Source organism: Myripristis murdjan, chromosome 24 (assembly GCF_902150065.1).
Source record: "Myripristis murdjan chromosome 24, fMyrMur1.1, whole genome shotgun sequence".
In the NCBI taxonomy this organism is placed as follows: Eukaryota; Metazoa; Chordata; class Actinopteri; order Holocentriformes; family Holocentridae; genus Myripristis; species Myripristis murdjan.
In genome coordinates, this window is record NC_044003.1 from 21635684 (window position 1) to 21655865 (window position 20182).

At 44.2% G+C, this 20182-nt stretch overlaps 1 protein-coding gene across 1 annotated transcript in view; it reads left to right on the top strand.

Annotated features, from left to right (window-relative positions):
• Positions 1 to 20182, top strand: part of ches1 (checkpoint suppressor 1) — a 57051-nt gene that overhangs the window by 18602 nt on the left and 18267 nt on the right. Inside the window, exons 2-3 of the mRNA XM_030047227.1 lie at positions 9091 to 9690; positions 20021 to 20172. Of these exons, the coding sequence (XP_029903087.1) occupies positions 9109 to 9690; positions 20021 to 20172 (734 nt within the window). The 5' untranslated portion in view covers positions 9091 to 9108. The remainder of the gene's footprint in view (positions 1 to 9090; positions 9691 to 20020; positions 20173 to 20182) is intronic.

Below are 20182 nucleotides of genomic sequence, written 5' to 3' on the forward strand. Positions count from 1 at the left end.
AAGATTAAAGGTGGTCTATCACTGTTATTACTGTTATTGGGCTCTAGACGTAGTGGTAATGCCGTGGGAAGGAAGGTAGAGATAGTAAAGAGTGTCATCTCTGCGGCTTAAAAGTGCACACATCAGGAAAAGTGGAAAGTTGACCACGAGTGAAGTAAAGTAAGGTAACGTTATGATTCATCATCAAAAGGTAACACTATTACATCATGAATAATTCACTGAATTATCACAAAATCTGTTCCGTTTTGTGGTAGGCAGTACCATAGTGCATGGTAAAAGCAGCAACATATTCGGATTTATTTACCTTCAACAGTGGTTGAAATTAAGCTGAGGATGCTATTTCAAGATACCACCTAGTGAGATATATCAGAGCTTTCAGAAAAATTTGAGAATCTTTGTCCGAATTACCAGTTGGATGCTGATGTGAAACCCGGAGGATGGTACTTAGAGTAAATACCATATGAAGTGAAAGTGGTATAATGGTATTTTTAACTTGCTCTGGCAACATGTCAAATGTCGCCGCCGTAGCGCACGCCAACTTGAATTGAATTGAGAAAACAAACGAGGTGAGTGAGTGAGTGAGTGAGTGAGTGAGTGAGTGACGGAGGACTGACCCGCCGAGCAAGCGCATGAAGCGAGCGAGGGAACACACGTGCACATGGCCGTGCGTGGGTGAACGTGTGACTGGACGTGGGTAGTCCGTAGTGTGTCATGGCCATTACCATGGAAGTGTAGGGCCCTGGGCCTGGGCTTTTTTAAGCTTGACCTGACTGTCGCAGCCAGTCTACCCTTCTCCCCTCCCCCTCCCCACCTCCCCTGCACTCCACCGAGGGTCCCCCGGGCTGCACACTCACAAGTCACCTTCAGCCGTCCACGCTCGCAACCTCAGCGTACGCGCGCGTGAGTGAGTGTGTGTGTGTGTGTGTGTGTGTGTGTGTGTGTGTGTGCGTGTGCGTGCAAGTCCGAGTCTGATTGTTCACTATCCTCAGAGAGGTGAGGGAGAGCGTGACTTCATGATCGCTGGCTGCTGATGAATCATACCAAACTTACCTCTCCTGTTTGCCAGATGCAAATGTCTGTTTGCTGCGCTGGCCAGCCCACTGTGAAGAGAGGCGGTGTATGTGTGTTGTGTTGATTTAATCACCTCTGTTTGATTTTCTCCTTATTTAAACGAAATGACTGCATCTAACATTACTATATTTCCTTGTAAAAAAAAAAAAAAAAAGTTGTAATGGCTCATTCTAGTGTTATGGGGAGAGAAATAGACATTATAAACAGTAGCCCTAATCTTCTGCCTTGTGTTTTCCTTTCGGGAGTTCTTGAGCTTAATACCCCTACATATACAATATATTATGAGCTTATTTTCTGCTTTATTGGTTAGCCAGTAAGTGGGATAAAGTCGGAAGGAGAGGGGATGACATGCGATAGCAGGACAAGCTGTGAACTTAAACTTGGAACATTGAGGGCGCAAGATAAGCGTCTTGACCCACTTACCATGTACCCCAGTATTAGAGTTTATTACACTTGATGCAGTATACACTGGGTCTGATTTTGGACTTTTAGCGCATCTGTTTTAGTCACAACAAATTACAGCCAATCACTTCCAGTAGCTCTTCATATAATTCCCTGGCCTTCCAGAGGATCTTATGCTACATTATACACACAATACATTGTACCCCCCGGAGATTTGTGTGATATTTGACTCGAGTGAGATTCTTCATTATTTTGAGATGCTTTAAGTTTTTAAATGCCTGCTTTAGAAGTTTAAAACCATCAAGTGTTGCTGTTGTATATTGTTGTTTTCTGCAGAGACCAAGCTAATCCTCGCAGGGAAAAAGCAATGAAAGTGTGTGTGTGTGTGTGTGTGTGTGTGTGTGTGTGTGTGTGTGAGACTTGCCAGGCAGCAGAGAGCAGCAGCTAGAACTGCGGGTCAGCAGCAGTCCCTTGGGACACCGTGACCTCTGACCCCTATTCCATAAGTCTTTGCTGCTGCGGACGACATAAAAGAGAGACACGGTCGGACCTGATTGGTCCGGCACTGCTTCCCTAATGCCCTGTGGAACCCTGATATTTGTCGCCGGGAAAAGCAGGAAATACAGAGGGAAAATGATTTCATGGGGCTGAAAACGGAGAAAATCACAAGGCTTCCTACAAGCGGTGTTGACATATATGTACCAGAAGTTATTATTTTTCCAGTCTCTGAGAGCGTTCTCATTTTCTCATTCTCTCTCTTCCTCTGCTCTTCCATCCATCCAGAGTATGTGTAGGAGGGATAAAGGTCGTCCTTTTGTCATCAAAACTCCAGATTAGTTTTGCCTCGGTGCATCTGAGTCTCTGCTTTATCACTGTGGCCAGAGGAGCCACAAGGTTCAGCTCACCCCTCTGCAAAGTAATAACTCCTACCAGCTACTATTCCATTCTTCCATGCTATCTCCTATACTACTATTACTACTTCATTCAACCTCAATGAACTGTTTTTTTCTGGGGCAGGGGGATTATTTTCATGGCATTGGCTTTATTGGCCTGCAAAGACTGGCGGGAAAGCGAGGAGGGGGCGTGGGGGTGCGGCAGTGGGGAGCGACATGCAACATATCTGCGATCAAGCTGACAAAATTGTAATGGTATATGCTTAATCCACTGAGGCCCACAGCAAAGCCTACAGGGCTGTTGACAGAATGTCATGAGCCTGTCTTGGTAGTTTTATTTGAATGTTGCTGCATTAATGTGGTTCCGGGCTCTGTGCATTTGCAACCTGGAGATTTCACTTAAAGTCCGATATAAAAACCGATGCTGAGGTTGCCAAGTTTGGCTAAAATAGCATCAGCCAAGATCCAGACTCTTGTACACTGTCACTCGCACTAGTTTGGAAAAATCATTAAAATGAAGATGTTAACGGAACAGTTAGCTCTTAAATATTGAATAAAAATGACTTTTTCCCCACTTTCTCCTGGTGCAAGCTATTCATCCAGACAGTTTCTGTGTGTTTTGGTCTGTCTCCCTTCGCCCCAGTATAATGGGCCTGGATGGGTATTCGTTTGTGGCGCTCAAACTGTCAAAAAAAAAAAAAAACTCATGAAAAACTCAGCAGCAACAGCTCTCTCCAAAAAACACTGACACAGATACCCAATGTAGTCCACAGCCCTCGTTGGCGACACATTTAATTGGGAGCTATGTCCTGTGGAAGAACACGGGCTAACTGTATCTACCCACCTCTAATTCATGCTCGTTGGGGGCAAGGGAAGACCGTGGCAGACTGGAAACCTTGCCAAATTTAAAATTAAACTATCAGCATGGATGGAGTGCCTTAGGGATGAAGTGGGGAAATATCTTTTTTTTGTATATTGGGGAAAACTGTTCCTTTAAACATCGGCGGCCCATAAGCATAAATGTTGCCTTATAAGTCTGTGTCGTCGGTATTATGAAGATCTTCAGGGATTACGTAAACATGACATGCGTGATGTAGACAAGTATCCGAGAGGTTCAGCACAGTGTAGAAATTATAATGCTATCAATTAGAGTCTATGGATTACATTCCTCCCCCACCCCTCAGAGCAGTTTAACCTTCTCCCCTCCACAGAAACACGAGTGGCTTCTGCCTTCAGAGGACTGCGAGGTGAGGGGAGGTCAGCGGGGTTACTTCAAAGTCATTGACATTTCGTCAAAAATGAGCACAGATGCAGATTTGCCGGGTTTGTTTTTAGTCGTGTATCGTTTGTCAGGTAAGCTTGCAATTACATCAAGGTCTCCGTGGTGGTTAACCTGAAATGTGATTGACTGATCCTCAGTGCAACACGAAATATCTGATTTGTGATCGGATACTGTTTAGTGTTGCATTATCGCTCGCGGTATGAATGTGAAATACCTTGGAAACCAGTCTTCCCTCTCCCCTTTTCACAAATGTGATGACAGCAGTAAATGATTTAAAAAATGTTTTGCTGTAAATAGTGCGGCATGTTAGATGAGGCTGGGACCAAGCAGCAGGCTGGTGTAACGTGCTGTAAATAAACCGGGGCGTGTGACATTGAAAAGCACAAGGAGCTTTAGGTTTTTAGTCAATATCTTCCTGGTGACACGTCAATGCCGGCAATTAGTGGAATTGTTCCAAAAATACAACTCAATTTACGTCTTCCGGTATGCATTTTACAAGTTCAAGGTGACAGTCTGGAAAATAAATTTTACCTCTGTTTTTTAGGAATGTTATACCTACCTAGAAAGTGGCTAGAGACACTTTTGATGTTTAAGGCTGTGAAATGACTGCAGTCAGGGTTTCCTCAAGAAAAAAAAAAAAAAAAGAAGTTAAGCCCGGTGGCAAAGTGGCGGTTGGGGATTTTTACAAGTTGCTTTGAATTTTAATATTACTTTGTGTGTATGAGAAACATAAAACATTTTTAGAATAAATTGAGAAGCAGCCAGATCCAAACAAATAAAGATCTTTAGCCTAGAATTGAAATACATAGATCATGTTATTATATGATATGTTCCTATATTATATCATCAGTCTCCTGCTTTCTCCTTTCTACTCGCCCTCTTTGTCTCAGAGTGGACAAATTAAATAAAACAACAACAACAACTTCATAAATGAAACAGGAACTAGTTTAGCCAATGTCCCACTTACTTCAGTGTGCTTGTGGAGGGCTGAAGAGGAGTTTTGGAAGCGGAGATGTTTTTTGCAGGCACAACAAGCACTACGTTAGGTAATTTGTATATTTTAGATGTTGGCATGGTGTCCACGTGTGGCTAGGAATGTTTGATGGAAACTGTAACTTGTGGGTCTCTTTACTCTACTTTCTGTCTTATCTACACAGTCAATGTTATGGCTAAAGTTAGGGAAGGGCTATAGAGAATAAATGTGAGTCAATTCAAAATTCTGTGGCCATCCTAGAAAAATTCAGGACGGGGCAGGATGAAATTCTGCGTTGACCTAGAGATAGGCAGCTAACCATCTGTCTGCCATTTGTTACTGTTGTTTGAATTAGCCTCAGTCAAGAACTATGGTTTTGACATAAGGAAATTTCAGAATGTGTAGCATTCAGGGACCGTAGGACAGTATAGTTTGGGAAATTCACCAGCTCTCCGGGTCCTGCAGCACCCGCCGTTCCCGCACCCAATTCATTTTCTCATGATGCTTTGGCCCGGCGCCTCACCGGGCTTTTAATGCACTGACAGAAACTCTGATCGCAGTGTGTCCCTCACAACACTTGAGGAGATACAGAGGACACGTGGGTTCATCATGGTAATTCCCCCTGTTGTGTAAGATGGCTGTCACAGAATAACTATAATACTCCCACAGAATAGAGCATTGTTTCATCTGTGGTCTGCTGCACAGACAACTCAGGAAGTTCGAATGTTGCCGCAGTGATGTTAAGCCATCATAACCTGTCAGCACTCGGAGACTTACGGACTAAATATATATGACAGCGTAATGATTAGTTAAGCTGGAGCCAACCAAATTGCCATTCAGCAGTGGTGATCTGAAGCGAGAAAGCCTTGCTATTTGTTCTAATGCAGTGGCGTCCTGTAAGGTTCAGGCTCTTAGGGTATGGAGTGCAAACATAACCGGCATGGTGCCAGGGTCACAGTGGGAACAGAAGCATGCACAACACAGGTTGGAGCTGGGCTAAAATGCATTAGTATGCATGGACACATCCACAGGGACCATAGTTATATAGAAAAGTAGTCAGATGCCGACACACATACACAGAAAGAAACACATGCACAGGCTGAGCCAAATATGGACATGCCAAACAGAAACGAACACAAATCAAAACAAAGCATACAAACACAAAAAAGAGATCCAGAGAATGAGGAAGACAGAGAGAATAGCACAGTCCCATCTGTCAAACAAATGTGAGGATGCTTCTCCCTCACACACACACACACACACGTGCGCGTGCGCTCACACACACACACACATACACACACAGAGCAAGCATCATTTAGTCTGAACTTGAGCGATATTTGCCTCTGTCCTTTAGCAGTTGGTCCTGAGGGGGCACTGTAGAAGTTGCATGAAAGTTTGTTTAGAGCTGAGCAAGTGTGTTAAGCTTTATGAGAACCCATGGGAGACGTGGTGGCACACGCGCACATTCACACACACACACACACATGCGCGCGTGCACACACACACACACATACACACACACACACACACACAGTGAGGCACAAGGCTCGGGCGGCAGCTCGCACTGGCCCCAACCAACAGTGAGGAGCTTGTTGTCATAGCAACAGTAAAATGAGATGACTTTACTGTCAGCCGTAATGTTTCATGGCCCCCTCGCCGCTATGGCAACATAACAAGGAGGAGGAAGAAGAGAAGGAGAGAGAGAGAGAGAGAGTGAGAGAGAGCATCAGAGCCATCTCTGCATTCCACTGGACTCCCACTAGGAACAATGTCACTCCGGTGCCCTTCCCTCCTTCCTAAGACAAACACACATGCACCGTGACAAGCCTGTCAAACACACACACACACACACTCATAAACAGAGTCTCACACACCCACGCACACACACACACACACACACACACACCTTGAAAAGCCTGTCAAATACACTTTCCACCTCGCCCATCCCTTTGATTATGCGCTCACTATTTTCAGCTACGGTGTTATCGTCACTGGGGCAATTTGAATTCATTACGCTCAATGTCAATATTGGTGCAACAATGGCGCACCTCAGACAGGTACAGCTTGTTGAATGAGCGTGCTTGCTGTCAGAAAGAGTACGGCGTGAGAAGAGAAGAGAGGGAAAAGAGAGGAGACGAGATCAAAGACATCTGAGCTCCAATGAAGGTTTCCTGCACTGAAGAGAGAGAGGGAGAGAGGGAGAGATAGTCGGGAACGGAGGAGTGGGGTGACTATCTATATAGGCTGGCCGACTACATGGAGCAACAGCACAGTAGCTATACATCACAATGCTATATTTAGCGCAGTCCTTCCACTACAGCCTATCAACACTGTTAAGCAGAGTTATCGGGCGCTGGTAGAAAGAGCGAGAGAGAAAAAGCCAGAGATAGGAAGAGAGACACACAGAGAGAGAGAGAGAGAGAGAGAGAGAGAGAGAGAGAGACAACAGGAACAGAGAGTGGGGGAAAAAAAATAGAACGAGAGCGGAGCTGTGTGTTGTTTTGCTCTGTTGCCATGGCGACACAGTGGCCAGAGCTGTGGTGAACTGACAGTTGTCACGGCACAGCGGGTTGCCACGGGTGACAGCTGTCAGTCAATCAGGCAGAGTGAGGGGACAGATCGGCCGATGATCACCTTGGATTAGAGAGCGATCACACCACACAGGGGCCAGCCAGAACATATCTGGACTTAATCCCCATGTCCTAATGGCGCTGCTCCCTAGTGTGTGTGTGTGTGTGTGTGTGTGTGATTTTATTTATTTGTGTGCATGTGTGTGTGCACGCGCATTTAAATTTATCCCTCTTTGCCAGCACGCGTGCACTCGCTTGCATTTGTTTGTGTGCATGTATGTGTGTCTGTTAATGCTTTTTGCCAATGTTTGTGTGCGCACATGTATGCGTGTGTGTGTGTGTGTGTGTGTCCTGACTCTGAAACATGTTCACAGAGCGAGTGGAGCAGATTACATTTTGCTGTGGCTGCTGCCCGGTCCTTTCCACAGCTGTCTGTGCTAGAGGACAATCAAAGGCCTGGTTGTAAGCCTCCTGATTGTACTGTGATACTCGGGCCCATTCCCCTTCAATTAACACACTCTGCCTGTGTCTAATGAGCACAGCGTTGCTCTTATGTTTGTGGAATAATGGTGTAATTAAAGTAGGGATAGTACTGAACTGAAGTTTAAAAAAAAAAAAAAAGTGATTCTTCCTCTCTTCCTCATATCTACTTTTTTTTTCTGTTCTTGGCATTTTTTCCCTATCTTGGTCACAGGAATGTTGCCAAGGCACTATGTCTGACCTTGCACACTTTACTATTGGTTGCTTGTAATTAGAGCTGAATAATTAATCAAAATAGGCTTATTATCCAAACTGCAATGCAGCCAAGTGAAATATCCAAAATATGACAGAATACCATTATAAATGAATTATTGTGGTCCTATGGAGATGCCCAGACCTACAAATCTTGTTGTCCAGATGTAAGACAGCATGTTAGTTTGGTACAGATGCCAGCAAAAAAAAAAAAAAAAAAAAAAAAAATACATTTAGACTATCATTTTAATTGAAAGTGAAAATTATGATACAAGATCATCATTAAAGGTAAAATCATAATCATATCACAACAACATCTGTCAAAATAATTCTAATGTGGCTTGTTAGCCATATTTTTCTCTTTTTCTCTCTTCTCTTTTACCATACGACAGCCCTACTCGTGTTTTTTTTTTTTTTTTTTTTTTAAATAAATCAAAACCAAAGCCATACTTGTAATGTTGGGTGTCTTGGTCACGAGATTCGACCAGCTGTCATTGAAAGAATGGGGCTTCTGGTTTTAGATTTAGTGAGGAAAAACGTGATCCTACAAACTGCTTGCATTCCAGTTGAAAATTAACAAAGGAAAATAAATGATCAGCGCTCCTCCTTGATAATTACAACATCTTCCCCCACTGAAGCGTTTGTACACTGTCTGTGACCCTGGATCTATAACTCTACCAGTCCTCATACACTATGTTCATCCCTGTGTAATGTCAATACTTTGCTGTTACTCTAATAATTAAAGGGCGCTTGTACAAGGCAAGATTTCCTCAGCCAATGAAGCACTAAATTTGCCATCCCAGTCGAAATTGGTTAGAAAGCTCCAGAGAAAAAAATGATGATGTATACTTTTCCCCTCAGATCTAACACAGCCTAATTGGGGATGTGGTGAAGGTCTTGCCTCCACCCTTTGGCCTTTAACAAAAATCAAGGCTTATGTGAGAAGCCAACAGTATTTCATGAGCTGACCTCGTTTCCTCTCTCTCTCCTTCCCCCCGTCCTCTCTCTTCCTCCGCCTTTCTGTCCCTGCTCTTCCTTCTCTCCACCCCATCCCTCGCTCTCTCTCTCTCTCCCTCCCTTCCTTTTTTGCTGCCCTCTCCATTCTTCTGGCGCTCTCCCTCTCTCTCCTCTTTCCACTCTCTCCCCTGTCTCTCTCCCTCTGTGTAGGAGCGAGCCCTGGGCTGGATGGGACCCACCATGCCCCCCAGTAAGAAGGCCCAGAGCCCCAGTAGTGGAGCCAGTGCCTCACAGGGCCTGAGCCCTCCATACCGGCAGGGGGACGGTGCCACGGCAGCCTCCGAGGCAGAGGCAGCCGACCTCTCCCTGTCCCTGTCGGCCTCCTTCTCCAAGGCCGAGGACGAGGAGCTCACGAGCCTGTCCTGGCTCCACGAGAGCACTGACCTCCTCAACAGCTTCAGCCACTCGGGGCTGCGTAGCGTCTCACCTCTGCAGGACCCCGACGGCCAGCGACCCCGCTCGCCCTCCTCCTTGTCTCCCTCCCCCGATGACCCCCTGCTAGGTGACGGCCACTCTCCGTACGACCTTGCGGCGGGGGCCAACCGGAAGCCGCCGTACTCCTTCAGCTGTCTGATTTTCATGGCCATCGAGGATGCGCCAAACAAGCGGCTGCCAGTGAAGGATATCTATGGCTGGATCCTGGAGCACTTCCCCTATTTCGCCAGCGCCCCCACAGGCTGGAAGAACTCGGTGCGCCACAATCTGTCCCTCAACAAGTGCTTCAAGAAGGTGGATAAAGACAGGAGCCAGGTAAAGAGCAGCTTTGTGACGTAAAATGTTGGATAACAATGTCAATGCGGATGTCACAACAGTCGATACTTGGTGCCAAGTCAATGCGGTGCCAATACTAGCGTTGTTAGTATTGAGGCAACGTGATCCCTCGCTTAGTGGCTGGGTTCTTATTCTAATGCATCTTCACCGTTTGTGTTTAAATAGTTAGAGTTGTAGCCAACAGGAGTGTAAATAAAAGTGAGAGCACATAGTGACACCTTTGCATTTAATGCCACAGCTATTTCATACAGTTGCTCTGATGTGAAATTAGCATTTTGTTGAGCTGCTTTGATTTCTTCTTGAAGGCTACAGGCCAGTGCTGTACTTGAAACTCAGGGGTCTTATTCTAATGTCACCTATATGTTTAAATACTTGGTGTACATGGTACCAGATCAGGTATGGAGAATTGAGGAATTTCACTGGTATTGGTTATTGGTGACATCCCTAATTGTAATTCTTCAACCCGTGGTACTTTTAAATGTGCAGCAGCCATGCTCTGCAGTCTCATGGTAGTGTTGCGGCTGCACGGTGAACACAGGGACCTCACATTTGAACCCGTTTGTCAGGTGTGGCTGACTTCATCAGAAGTCATCTGACTCACTCCGCAGCGAGTCAGTTATCAGCTTTTTGCAGGCATATCCAGCTTGAAGTCAAACATATTCTGTATTTTGTCTACAGCTGTACCAGATTCGGCCTTATCAATAGTTGATGATCTCTGCTTTCATAGTTCTCTTTCACTCAGACGTTCTGCTTTTTCCCAGTTGGGAACAGCATTTCGCTTTTGATTTAAGTCTTTATACAGTCTCTTATATGGGCCTTCAGATCCAGATTTTACTCCATTAAAGAGTCATGGTAAACGGGGAGTGAATCCCTCACTCAATTAGTAGTAAATTAATACTGGAGGATTTAATAACACTGATGCCAGGAGACTTTAGATTTCATCTTCCCTGAGGGTGTTGGGGGTGGGGGACAAACAGCTTGGATCAAGCCTGGCTTTGGGTTTTGAAGAACTTGATTGAGATTATACTGCAGGGTATAGGCGGCTCTTTATGCTTTCCTTGACCAGCGTGTGAACCTATACTTTCCCTTTTCGGCAAGCTGTGGGTGTGTGTCGGGGGGAAAAAAATGGATGAAGGATGAAAAGGACAACGTGGTGTGTGTGCGTGTGTGTGTGTGTGTGTGTGTGTGTGCGCACACCCTCATACTATGCTGTCATCTGGCCCTTGACTACAACAGCACAGAGTTTGCCTTGTATACATATCTCCATAGTAACTAGGTTGCAGTTGACATAAAAGTATGCTGTTGCTGTAGCAACAGGAAAACTGATTTGGCTTTACTGACTTGGGCGTGTATATATGTGTGTGTGTGTGTGTGTGTGTGTGTGTGTGTGCATGTGTGTGTGTGCATGTGTGTGTGTGCATGTGTGTGTGTGCATGCACGCGCGTTTGTGTGTCTGTGAAAATATGTGAGTGTGTGCACAAGCTTTAGATGGGCATTGAGGTGCCGAGTTTTAGTGTGGGAGAGAGAGTATGTGTATGTGTCTGCCTCTTGCGTTTTTTTGTGCATGTACACATATGTGTCTTCCTGTGTGTGTTTGTGTGTGTGTTTGTAAAAAGCGTAGGAACATGTGTAGAGAGGTGATTTTACCAAGGACAGGCTGTCTTGTCTTTCTGTCACTGTGCACCATTTAAGACAGCATGCTAATTAACCCTTCAGACTTATTCACCCGCCTCAGCTATGGCACACACACACACACACACACACACATACACACACACACACTCTCTCTCTCTCACACACACACACACACACACACACAGTCATGTCAGAAGGCAGACATGGACAGCACATACTTACAAAAACACACAAACAAACAAGTACACAAATAATGCGCATGGGTTCACGCGCTCGTATGCACGCATGAGCGCCATAAAGGACACAAACACTCACACACACGCACACACACATACACACACACACACACACAAAAGTGCTGCCTCTGAGTAGAAATGAGGGCGCATCTCTGCAGACTCCTACTCTACCTGCCAAGCGCCTTGCTTTATCTGAAGCAGCAATTACAGAATCTCTGTAATTTTAGTCAGACTCCGCCATTCAAAGCTTTTCACTGAGACTCTATCTGCATCTGAATACTCCTCCTTTTTTCTCCCCGCTTGGCTTTTTCCCCCTACCTGTTTATCTCTCCTTTGGAATTGAGCATGCAATTACAGGGCCTAAGAATTTTTTTTTTTTTTTTTTATGTTGGATTATGTTGTTTACTCATTGCGCTTTGTGGAAAGGGAGAAAGACAAGGAATTTGGTTAAGGGGAGGTCAATTACTTGTTTTTTTTTTTTTTTTTTTTAAGGACAGACCAAGAGACATGGAGAAGTAGAGGGGTGGGGGGGGTGCACAGCTTACTGTGAATGCACCAAATCATATTTCCATCAATTTACAGAGGTGGAGATTAATATGACAGTGGCCTATTTGTTCCAGTGACTGTATTTCTGGGTCATATCCAGGCAGATGACAAGATGGGGGACTAGTTTAGAATAAGCATGCTGCTGTGTGATGTGTGTTCCTGTGTGTGTGTGTGTGCATGTGTGTGTGTGTGCGTGCGCGTGCGTGCTTCCGTGCAAACTTGTGAGGGAGCGTGAGAGAGTGTGAGTCCCACGGTTGCCATGGCATTGTTTACAAACAGGATTCTTCTCAGTGCTGAACGACAAGTGTTGTTGCCCTCAGACTTCTGGATCAGCGCTGAAGATCAATGTTATAACAGCCGCACACACACACACACACATACACGCACGCACGCACACACACACACACAGCAATACATCACTCAAAGCCTCTTATGAAAGCACAGTGGAGAGAACAGGCAGTTTTGTAATCACGCTATGAATGTTCTTGGTGCTGCGCTTCACTGTTGTGTCACCCCTAACTCACCCTCGCCTTCTTCAGACGGGACGCGCCCTCGCTTCTTTTTGCAGTTTAACTCTGGCCTTTGTGAAACCACAGTGTTTACAGTAAGCTAAAGTTTGACAAGTCAAGGTTAAGTCTATACTCATTGAGCACCAGGAGGTCACAAGAGCGACAAAACTCCTTCTGCTGCTTGAAGAAAATGTAGGAAAAAAGTATAGAATTTAATGGCATTTTCCCTCAAAACATTGTTACCTCTGCATCATTTTGAAGGATCCTGCATCCCAACAAAAACTGGGACAAACACTGGGATTAAAATAAGATAAAATAAACATGGAACCCAAAACCCAAATTAGTCTGTTTCAGTAATGCTACAGCAATAAGGAGAGGAAAAAAAAAAAAAAAACATTGTGCACATCCACTGGAACCGATATGGGAGATGGGAAAAATAAAGAGTTCTGAAATTAACATGCTAAATGACAAAATACCACGGGGGCTTTGGGAATTGCATACTTTGGACTAAATTAAAACTAATGGGCACACAGAAAATAGGTTCGGTACTGTACTGTATGTCTTAATTGAAGTTCAAATGTTTACCTGGTCCACAGTGTATTAGTCCAGCTGTATACTCATATTGTTACACCCTTTATTATATTGTCTGACTATCTCTGTGTGCAAGCATTGATGGCTCCTTGTACCACGGTGGATTAGCACCGCCTGGGTTAATGCTTTCATTTGAAACGTAGACGCCCGTGTACATTCATTGCACTTGTAAGGTGCTTTAGATTAAAGTACACGCCAAATGGTATAGGTCAAGTCAAATTGATAGTGCACTGAAACGTACAAGTAAGCCTCTTGTGCTGATGCCTTGTAATGTTTCCGTGCTCTTACATTAGAGGGTCATAGTTGAGTGATTCTAGTTTTATGCCTTGTTTCATCCCATTTGGCCTCCTCGCTGTTGCCTGCACAAACGGTTAAAATGGTGTTATGTGGTGTTGGATTAGCAATAAATAAAGGCTTTATATGGCGACGTTCTAATTATAGCAGTGGTACATTTTTAGTTGCTTGAACAGTTAACGATGATAAGAGTAAAATTTGCTAAATTACTCTTTGCATAGAGAGTGAGTGTCAGCTTGGTTATGCAGCGTTCACCTCAATTCATAAAACAAAAAACGAGCTCTGATGTTGTTATCTAACTGGGAGTTAGAAATTTGGGTGTCATTTCACATTGTCTTTTGTTGTCAATGGTAATAACTGAATCAAAATAAGAGTGTTTAACCCTATAACGCCATTCGTATCATACATGATACACATTTTCAATTCCGCTTTTCGTTTTCAGTTTAATCAATACTTGACCAAAATACTGTTGCATACCTTTGAAGACTTCCCCTGTTCACCCTGGACCATACCATTGGCACTTGTACATATCATATATCATACACCAGAAAGGTTGTGTAATAACATAGTTTTTGAATTTTTTTTTACATATATATATTTTTTGTTATAGGACTAAATAAAGGGTTCAATTTTAAAAAAAAAATGGAATTTTCTGCCAGTTCTTTCATAGTTCTGCTTTATAGGGTTAAGTGAATCCTGCTGCATACAGTTTTGATATTCTCACCTGGAGGAAAATGCAGTTTCCTCGTCATCCGTTTTTTCCCATGAACGTGATGTCATCGCAGTGCAGAAATGTGTAAGACGGAAATTCCAAGTCCCGAGTTGGGATGAACGCAGAATTACTGTTATGAATGTGGTTCTCTCAGTATTGTTTAATTTAAGTATTTCTGGTGGTTTACGAGTGCAAGATGAGGAGGACTGCCTTCTAGTGGATTTTTCCTTTATTGGAAATGATGAGTTATGCATGGAATATTGTCTAGGTATAGGTTAATGGTGTTAATGGTCGCTGAATGTATATGAGCCTATTGCACTGGTGTTAAGAATGTAGCAGCAGTAACATAGTATTAGTAGTAAGGTCAGTGGCAGCAGGACTTTTTAATATCTCCCATTTCCAAGGGAGACCAGCCCCCACAGCTTATATAACACAGGAAACAGATGTTGGCAACACAGACAATCAACACACACACTCACTCTTTTCTCTCTCTCTCTCTCTCTCTCTCTCTCTCTCTCTCTCTCTCTCTCCCTCTCCCTCCTGTCTTTCCCTTTGTCTTTCTCTCAGTCTCTATCTTCGAGGTGCCCCAGGCAAGTTCAGTGTGTTTTTTTTTTTTTTTTAATGTGTGTTTATGTGTCTCTGTGCGTGTGTGCACATGCATGCGTTTGTTCCATGTTGATGCACTGAGTTTCTCATTACAAACAGGAGAAGATTCTGTGGCTTTACAACACAGAGGTGTATAAAATCCCCAGCCTCTAAATCACAACTGCTACTGTCTCTGCTGCCGATAATAACAACACAACCAGTGACATGGTAAGGCTGAAGTGGAGGGGTTCTTTCCAAATTGTTTTACATAACTTTTTAAAAAAACTGGTGTTGGATGTTTGTTACTTTGATATATCCAAATACAGATAATTATGTGCTGTAATGATAGCTGTAGCCCACAGTGCTGTGAGTGATGCAATGCCTTTTTGAGTTCGCCTTTTATATCAGAGATGACTCGCCGACTTTCCACTGTCGCGCCAAATGCAGGCGTGCTGGTGTGTGCCAAGGCCAGTTGCGTTTCCATTGTCACTTCCAATCTTTGATCGCGCCTGGCACTGTCGGGGTCAGTTTCTAGGTGCTAACGGCCCACCAAATACCCATGGGCCAGACGGGGCTAACCGAGGCCTGAGGCGGAGTTAAGGGTTATTGGTGGGGAGACGGGTGCAGCTGATAAGTACAGATGTCAGCACAGCAGCTTGCTCTTGTAGCAGAAAAATAGCAGAAAGGAAAAATGGAGAACAACCGGCAGTACTGGTCAAATGAGGACATTAGGGCTCTGCTCACTATCTGGACCGAGGATAACGTCCATCGCCAAATCGACGGTGTTTGCTGAAATGAGGATCTTGTGCAATATATGGCGAGAAAGCTGGCAGCAGAGGGGATCCGACGCATAATGGGACAGGTCTGCAAAAAACTGAAAAAAACTTGACATCTCAGTACAAAGCACACAAAGTGGCGTCCCAGCGGAAATAATCCTGTGGTACGGAGTTCAATAGTTAGTTGGTGCCAGGTATGCAGACTTTAACCACTCACTTCCTACTTGCAATTCACATGCTTTGAAGTTGTGTGTGGTGTTTGCTCTGAGGCAGTGTGTGATGGGCGGCTCATAGGGCAAGACTGCGGGGCTATCGGCACAACAGTGGAAATGCAAATGTTTTAATTGGAAGGTGAAAAGACAGCTATTGTGTAACTGTTGTGTAAGTAGGTGTTACCCTTCAAATGCAATTTTGTAATTGAGCTCATCGGCTATTACTAATACTTGAATAATGCAGCTATGATCCAAGGCACAGCAAGTAGAGGGAACACAGATAAAAGTCTCCTCCAACAACCAAGCTGCTGCTCCTCTCAGAAGACAAAGATCAGATTGGATCGAGGGAACAGAGAAAGGAAAAAATATAAACGGAGATCCACAAATATTATCCGAGGCCGCAGTTGTTTACCCGCTTCAACCTTTCAGTATTGTCATTTTTTTGTTGGATAAGCTGCAGCATTAGCAGGGTACTCATAGTTTTAAAAAGTGAATTATACCTTAAACCAAACTTTAACCCTACGAAAAACCCTTATGCCCTGCTCCGACCTCAAATTTTTGTGATAATCGATTTTTAAAGATGTTGCTCGACTCTGTGAATCTGCCAGAAAATGAAAATTCTGCTGCACCTCCTCCTGCTTCCAACCCCTGATGTTGCCTGTTGCCAAGGAGACCGCTATAACCCAGGTGACAGACCCTTCCTGTGTGTCGCGCCCTGTGATTGGCCTATCGACCGGGGGGGTTACAGATTGAGCGTTTTGATTGGCTGGCGGGTTGGCAATGGCAAGGGCCCAGCAGACAGTGCTTCTGTAGAGAGCATTGATTTAATCGGCTGGCAAGCGGGCAGACAGTAGGCACACACACACACTCACACACACACACAAACACACGCACACACATACGGCTGGCGGCTGGAGGTGCAAGGGGAAATTTGGCCCAGTGGGGGTCACCTCTGTGGGAGTGAGTGTATGTGTGTGTAATATCATGCTCTCCAGGAGAGGCGTTGCTGGCAGTAATAGAAGCACTCCCAGGAGCAGACCACGCTGGGTAATATCACACTCTGTAGGGAACTCGGCACACACACTCACCCACGCACCCACATGCACACACACAAACACAAACACACACAGCCAAACACAGCACATATGGCCTGTATACTACAACACTGACATACTAATGCAGAGCAGACAGCGGAGACACAAAACAACAATACACACACACACACACACACACACACACACATCCTATTAGCTTCTCATATTCCTACAAGGTCAGATGCAGCGACGAGTTGTATCACAGTATCTGGCTAATGTGGACTGATGTTGACCCATTCAGTAGCCATGTTTGGAGCAGGATGCAGATAGAGAGACACAACATGCTCTTTATTGTGGCTCGCGAGATATGTCATAATTCACTCTGGAGTGCAGTCGGTATGCGAAGGAATGTATTAAGAAGAAATGTCAGATATGCCGGAGCCATGAGTGTTAATTTAAAAACATCTCTGAAGCCTGAGGCACAGCTTCTGTTGATTTTTTTTTTTTTTATTTATTTTTTTTTTTTTTAGAGGACTGAGTTTCAAACATGCTCTACCTTGGCAGTGACACCAGCGGCAACTTATTAGCACTAAAATGATCGGTCAATTAATTGATTAGTCATTGCACAGAAAAACGCATCATACCTGATTCATCGTTTTAGTCGTTCATCAAGTAAAAATGCCAAACATTTGCTGATTGCAGCTTCACTAATATCTCGAATACGCTAAGATTTGCTTACTTTTCTCCATTCATATCATTATAAAATTACTACTTCAGGGTTTTTTTGGCTTCTGGTCAGACCCTGGAATCAATTTGAAGATATATGACTTTTTCCCTCTAACTTCCCATGAGCATTTGTCATTATTTTTGACACTCTACAGACTAAATAATTAATTCATTAATCAAAAAAATAAGTGATAGATTAGTTGCAGCCCTAATTTTTTATGTGGTTTATTTGCCAGTGTTGCATTAGTATTCTAGTAAATTTTAATCAATAAAAGTGTCAACCCCTTAACTTATTATTGGGGTGGAAAATGGAGCAAAGCAAACACTAGCGGCTGTTACATGAACAATATTTCTTCATCCCCATTGAAATCATTATGATTAGCAATTCCACCTTAACTGTTTACATGATAAGACCCCAAAACATTTAATCAGAATGGAAGTTTTTTGACATGTGCAAAGTGTTTTTTGCTTGGAAGAGTCTAATCTGACGGAAATATAAAGAAAATATAGGCTGAGTCATGTTTGCCAACGGTCGCTCTAACATCAGGTCGTGCACAACACTGTGAAATGAAAACCGGCTCGGTCGGAACCATTTTTTGCCGTTTCGACTTTTAGCCTTGTAACGCGCAGCCTTCAAACCTTTCCTGCGGTTTTTGATCTGGTTGCTGAGTAAGTGGATTCCAGCTTCGTTCATCTTTTCAAATACTTGTTTGAACAACTGGTGGTTTCGAGCCTTTCAACGATCCTTTAAAGATTTGATCTTTCCAACAAAAAAAAAAAAGCTTTATCAGCCACAGACCACTTGTGTTTTGCTACCGCCATGTTTCTGTCCCTCCAGGAAACTTGTCACGTCACTTAATGTTAACCCCACGTGGAGCAAACATGTGCAGAAAGAACAGATTTATTCCAACCGGGGAGAAACGATCAGATCAAGCTTTTACATGGTTATTAGGCACTAATATTTTCCTATTGAACGGATTATCAAAGGTTTACACCACCCATTCCAGCCCGATTGAATTTCCCTCCAGTCAGGCCAGATTGGGCCAGGCTCCTCTGGTTGAGGTAGTTACTCAAGGCATTTTTATTCTGATTGGGCTGTTATTTTGATGATTAGTGGAATATTAGAGTCCATGTAAACGCAGCTACTGTCTTCAAAAAGTACTTAAGGGTAAATAAAGTTAACTCCAATAGCATTATTCTGTCAGGTAACGAAGAAAATCTAGCATTCCTTTCACATCCCAAAGACTAGTTTTCGGTCGACGTTTTATTAAAATTTGCCCCCAAAACATTAGCAAGTAAATTGGATGACAAATTAAATTTGGTGCCGAGGTAGGATGCATTTGAAGCATTAAGGTATGGATTTTCCCATCCGCTAAAATACGAATTCTGCTGCAGGCTTTGAAAGTTTGCCTCCAATTAATGCTCACCCACATGGCTCTGACGCATCTGACACTTACTTCTTTAGAGATTCCTCGCGGTGCACGCGGAGCGACGAAACCACGCAGTCATGACATCTCTCCACCCCATCGCTGTACCTGTATCATATCACAGAGCACAACAAAGTGTACTGATCATGAGGCAGGAGGGCTTTAATTTTATATTTACTATGTGCTCTCTCTCTCTCTCTCTCTCTCTCTTCCTACCATTCTGTCTCTCTTCCATACGCACACTAACACAAACTCCCAGATTTTACCAAACGCAGTTGACAAGGCAGATGAAAGAGCAGTGTAGGCTGTGAGGGATGGAGACAGAGAGAGAGAGAGAGTAATGTTTTTTCATGCCGGCTTGTCTGAGATCCCTCCCCTGTCTATAATCTATAGGCCGGCTCCGCTAAGATGGGGAGCCGACAGCTTCATTAGGTGAGGGGGAAGCTGCTTTGATCTAAAAATACACACCATCATCTCCCCTGGAGTGGAAAAAGTTAAAGAGTTTCCCTGTGTCTTAATCAAAAAAGCTTCATGGTTTTTTAGAGGAGAGGAAGATAGGGAGAAAATCGAGGGAGGCGGCACTGCGAATGTATTAATTCTCATTCCTCCGAGTGTTATATTCTGTGGGAATATGCGAATGTTTGTGTGGGACACAAGGTCGACGTTTTAGTTTTAGATTTTTTGGGGGAGGAGGAGGAGGAGGTAGTAATCTGTTGGTGTTTCAATCAGCAGATGCAGAGACTGCTTTCCTTCTCAAGGTCTTCCTCTGTGGGAATGCGGCACTGCCGTGTGTACAGGTGGTTGTGTACATAAGAATTCGACAGAAGGTCTGGACTTTGAGCTTGTGTTTGTGCTTTGGACTTGTTGGCTCAGTGTACCGTGCTGTGTTTGTGATGTGCTTTGAGCGGCACCTCCAATAACACCACTCTCCTCTCTCCGCCCCTGTCTTTTTCTTTCTTTCTATCTTCCGTTCTATCTTTCTTTCTCTTTCTTTCTTTTCTTTCTTTATCTCCCTCTCTCTCTCAGAGCATAGGTAAAGGCTCTCTGTGGTCCATAGATCCCGAGTACAGGCACAACCTGATCCAGGCGCTGAAGAAGACGCCGTATCACCCCTACTCGCCCGGCCTCGCCACCCCCTCCACCTCCCCGCCCACCCTGCCTCAGACATATCACCACAGGTAAGGCCAT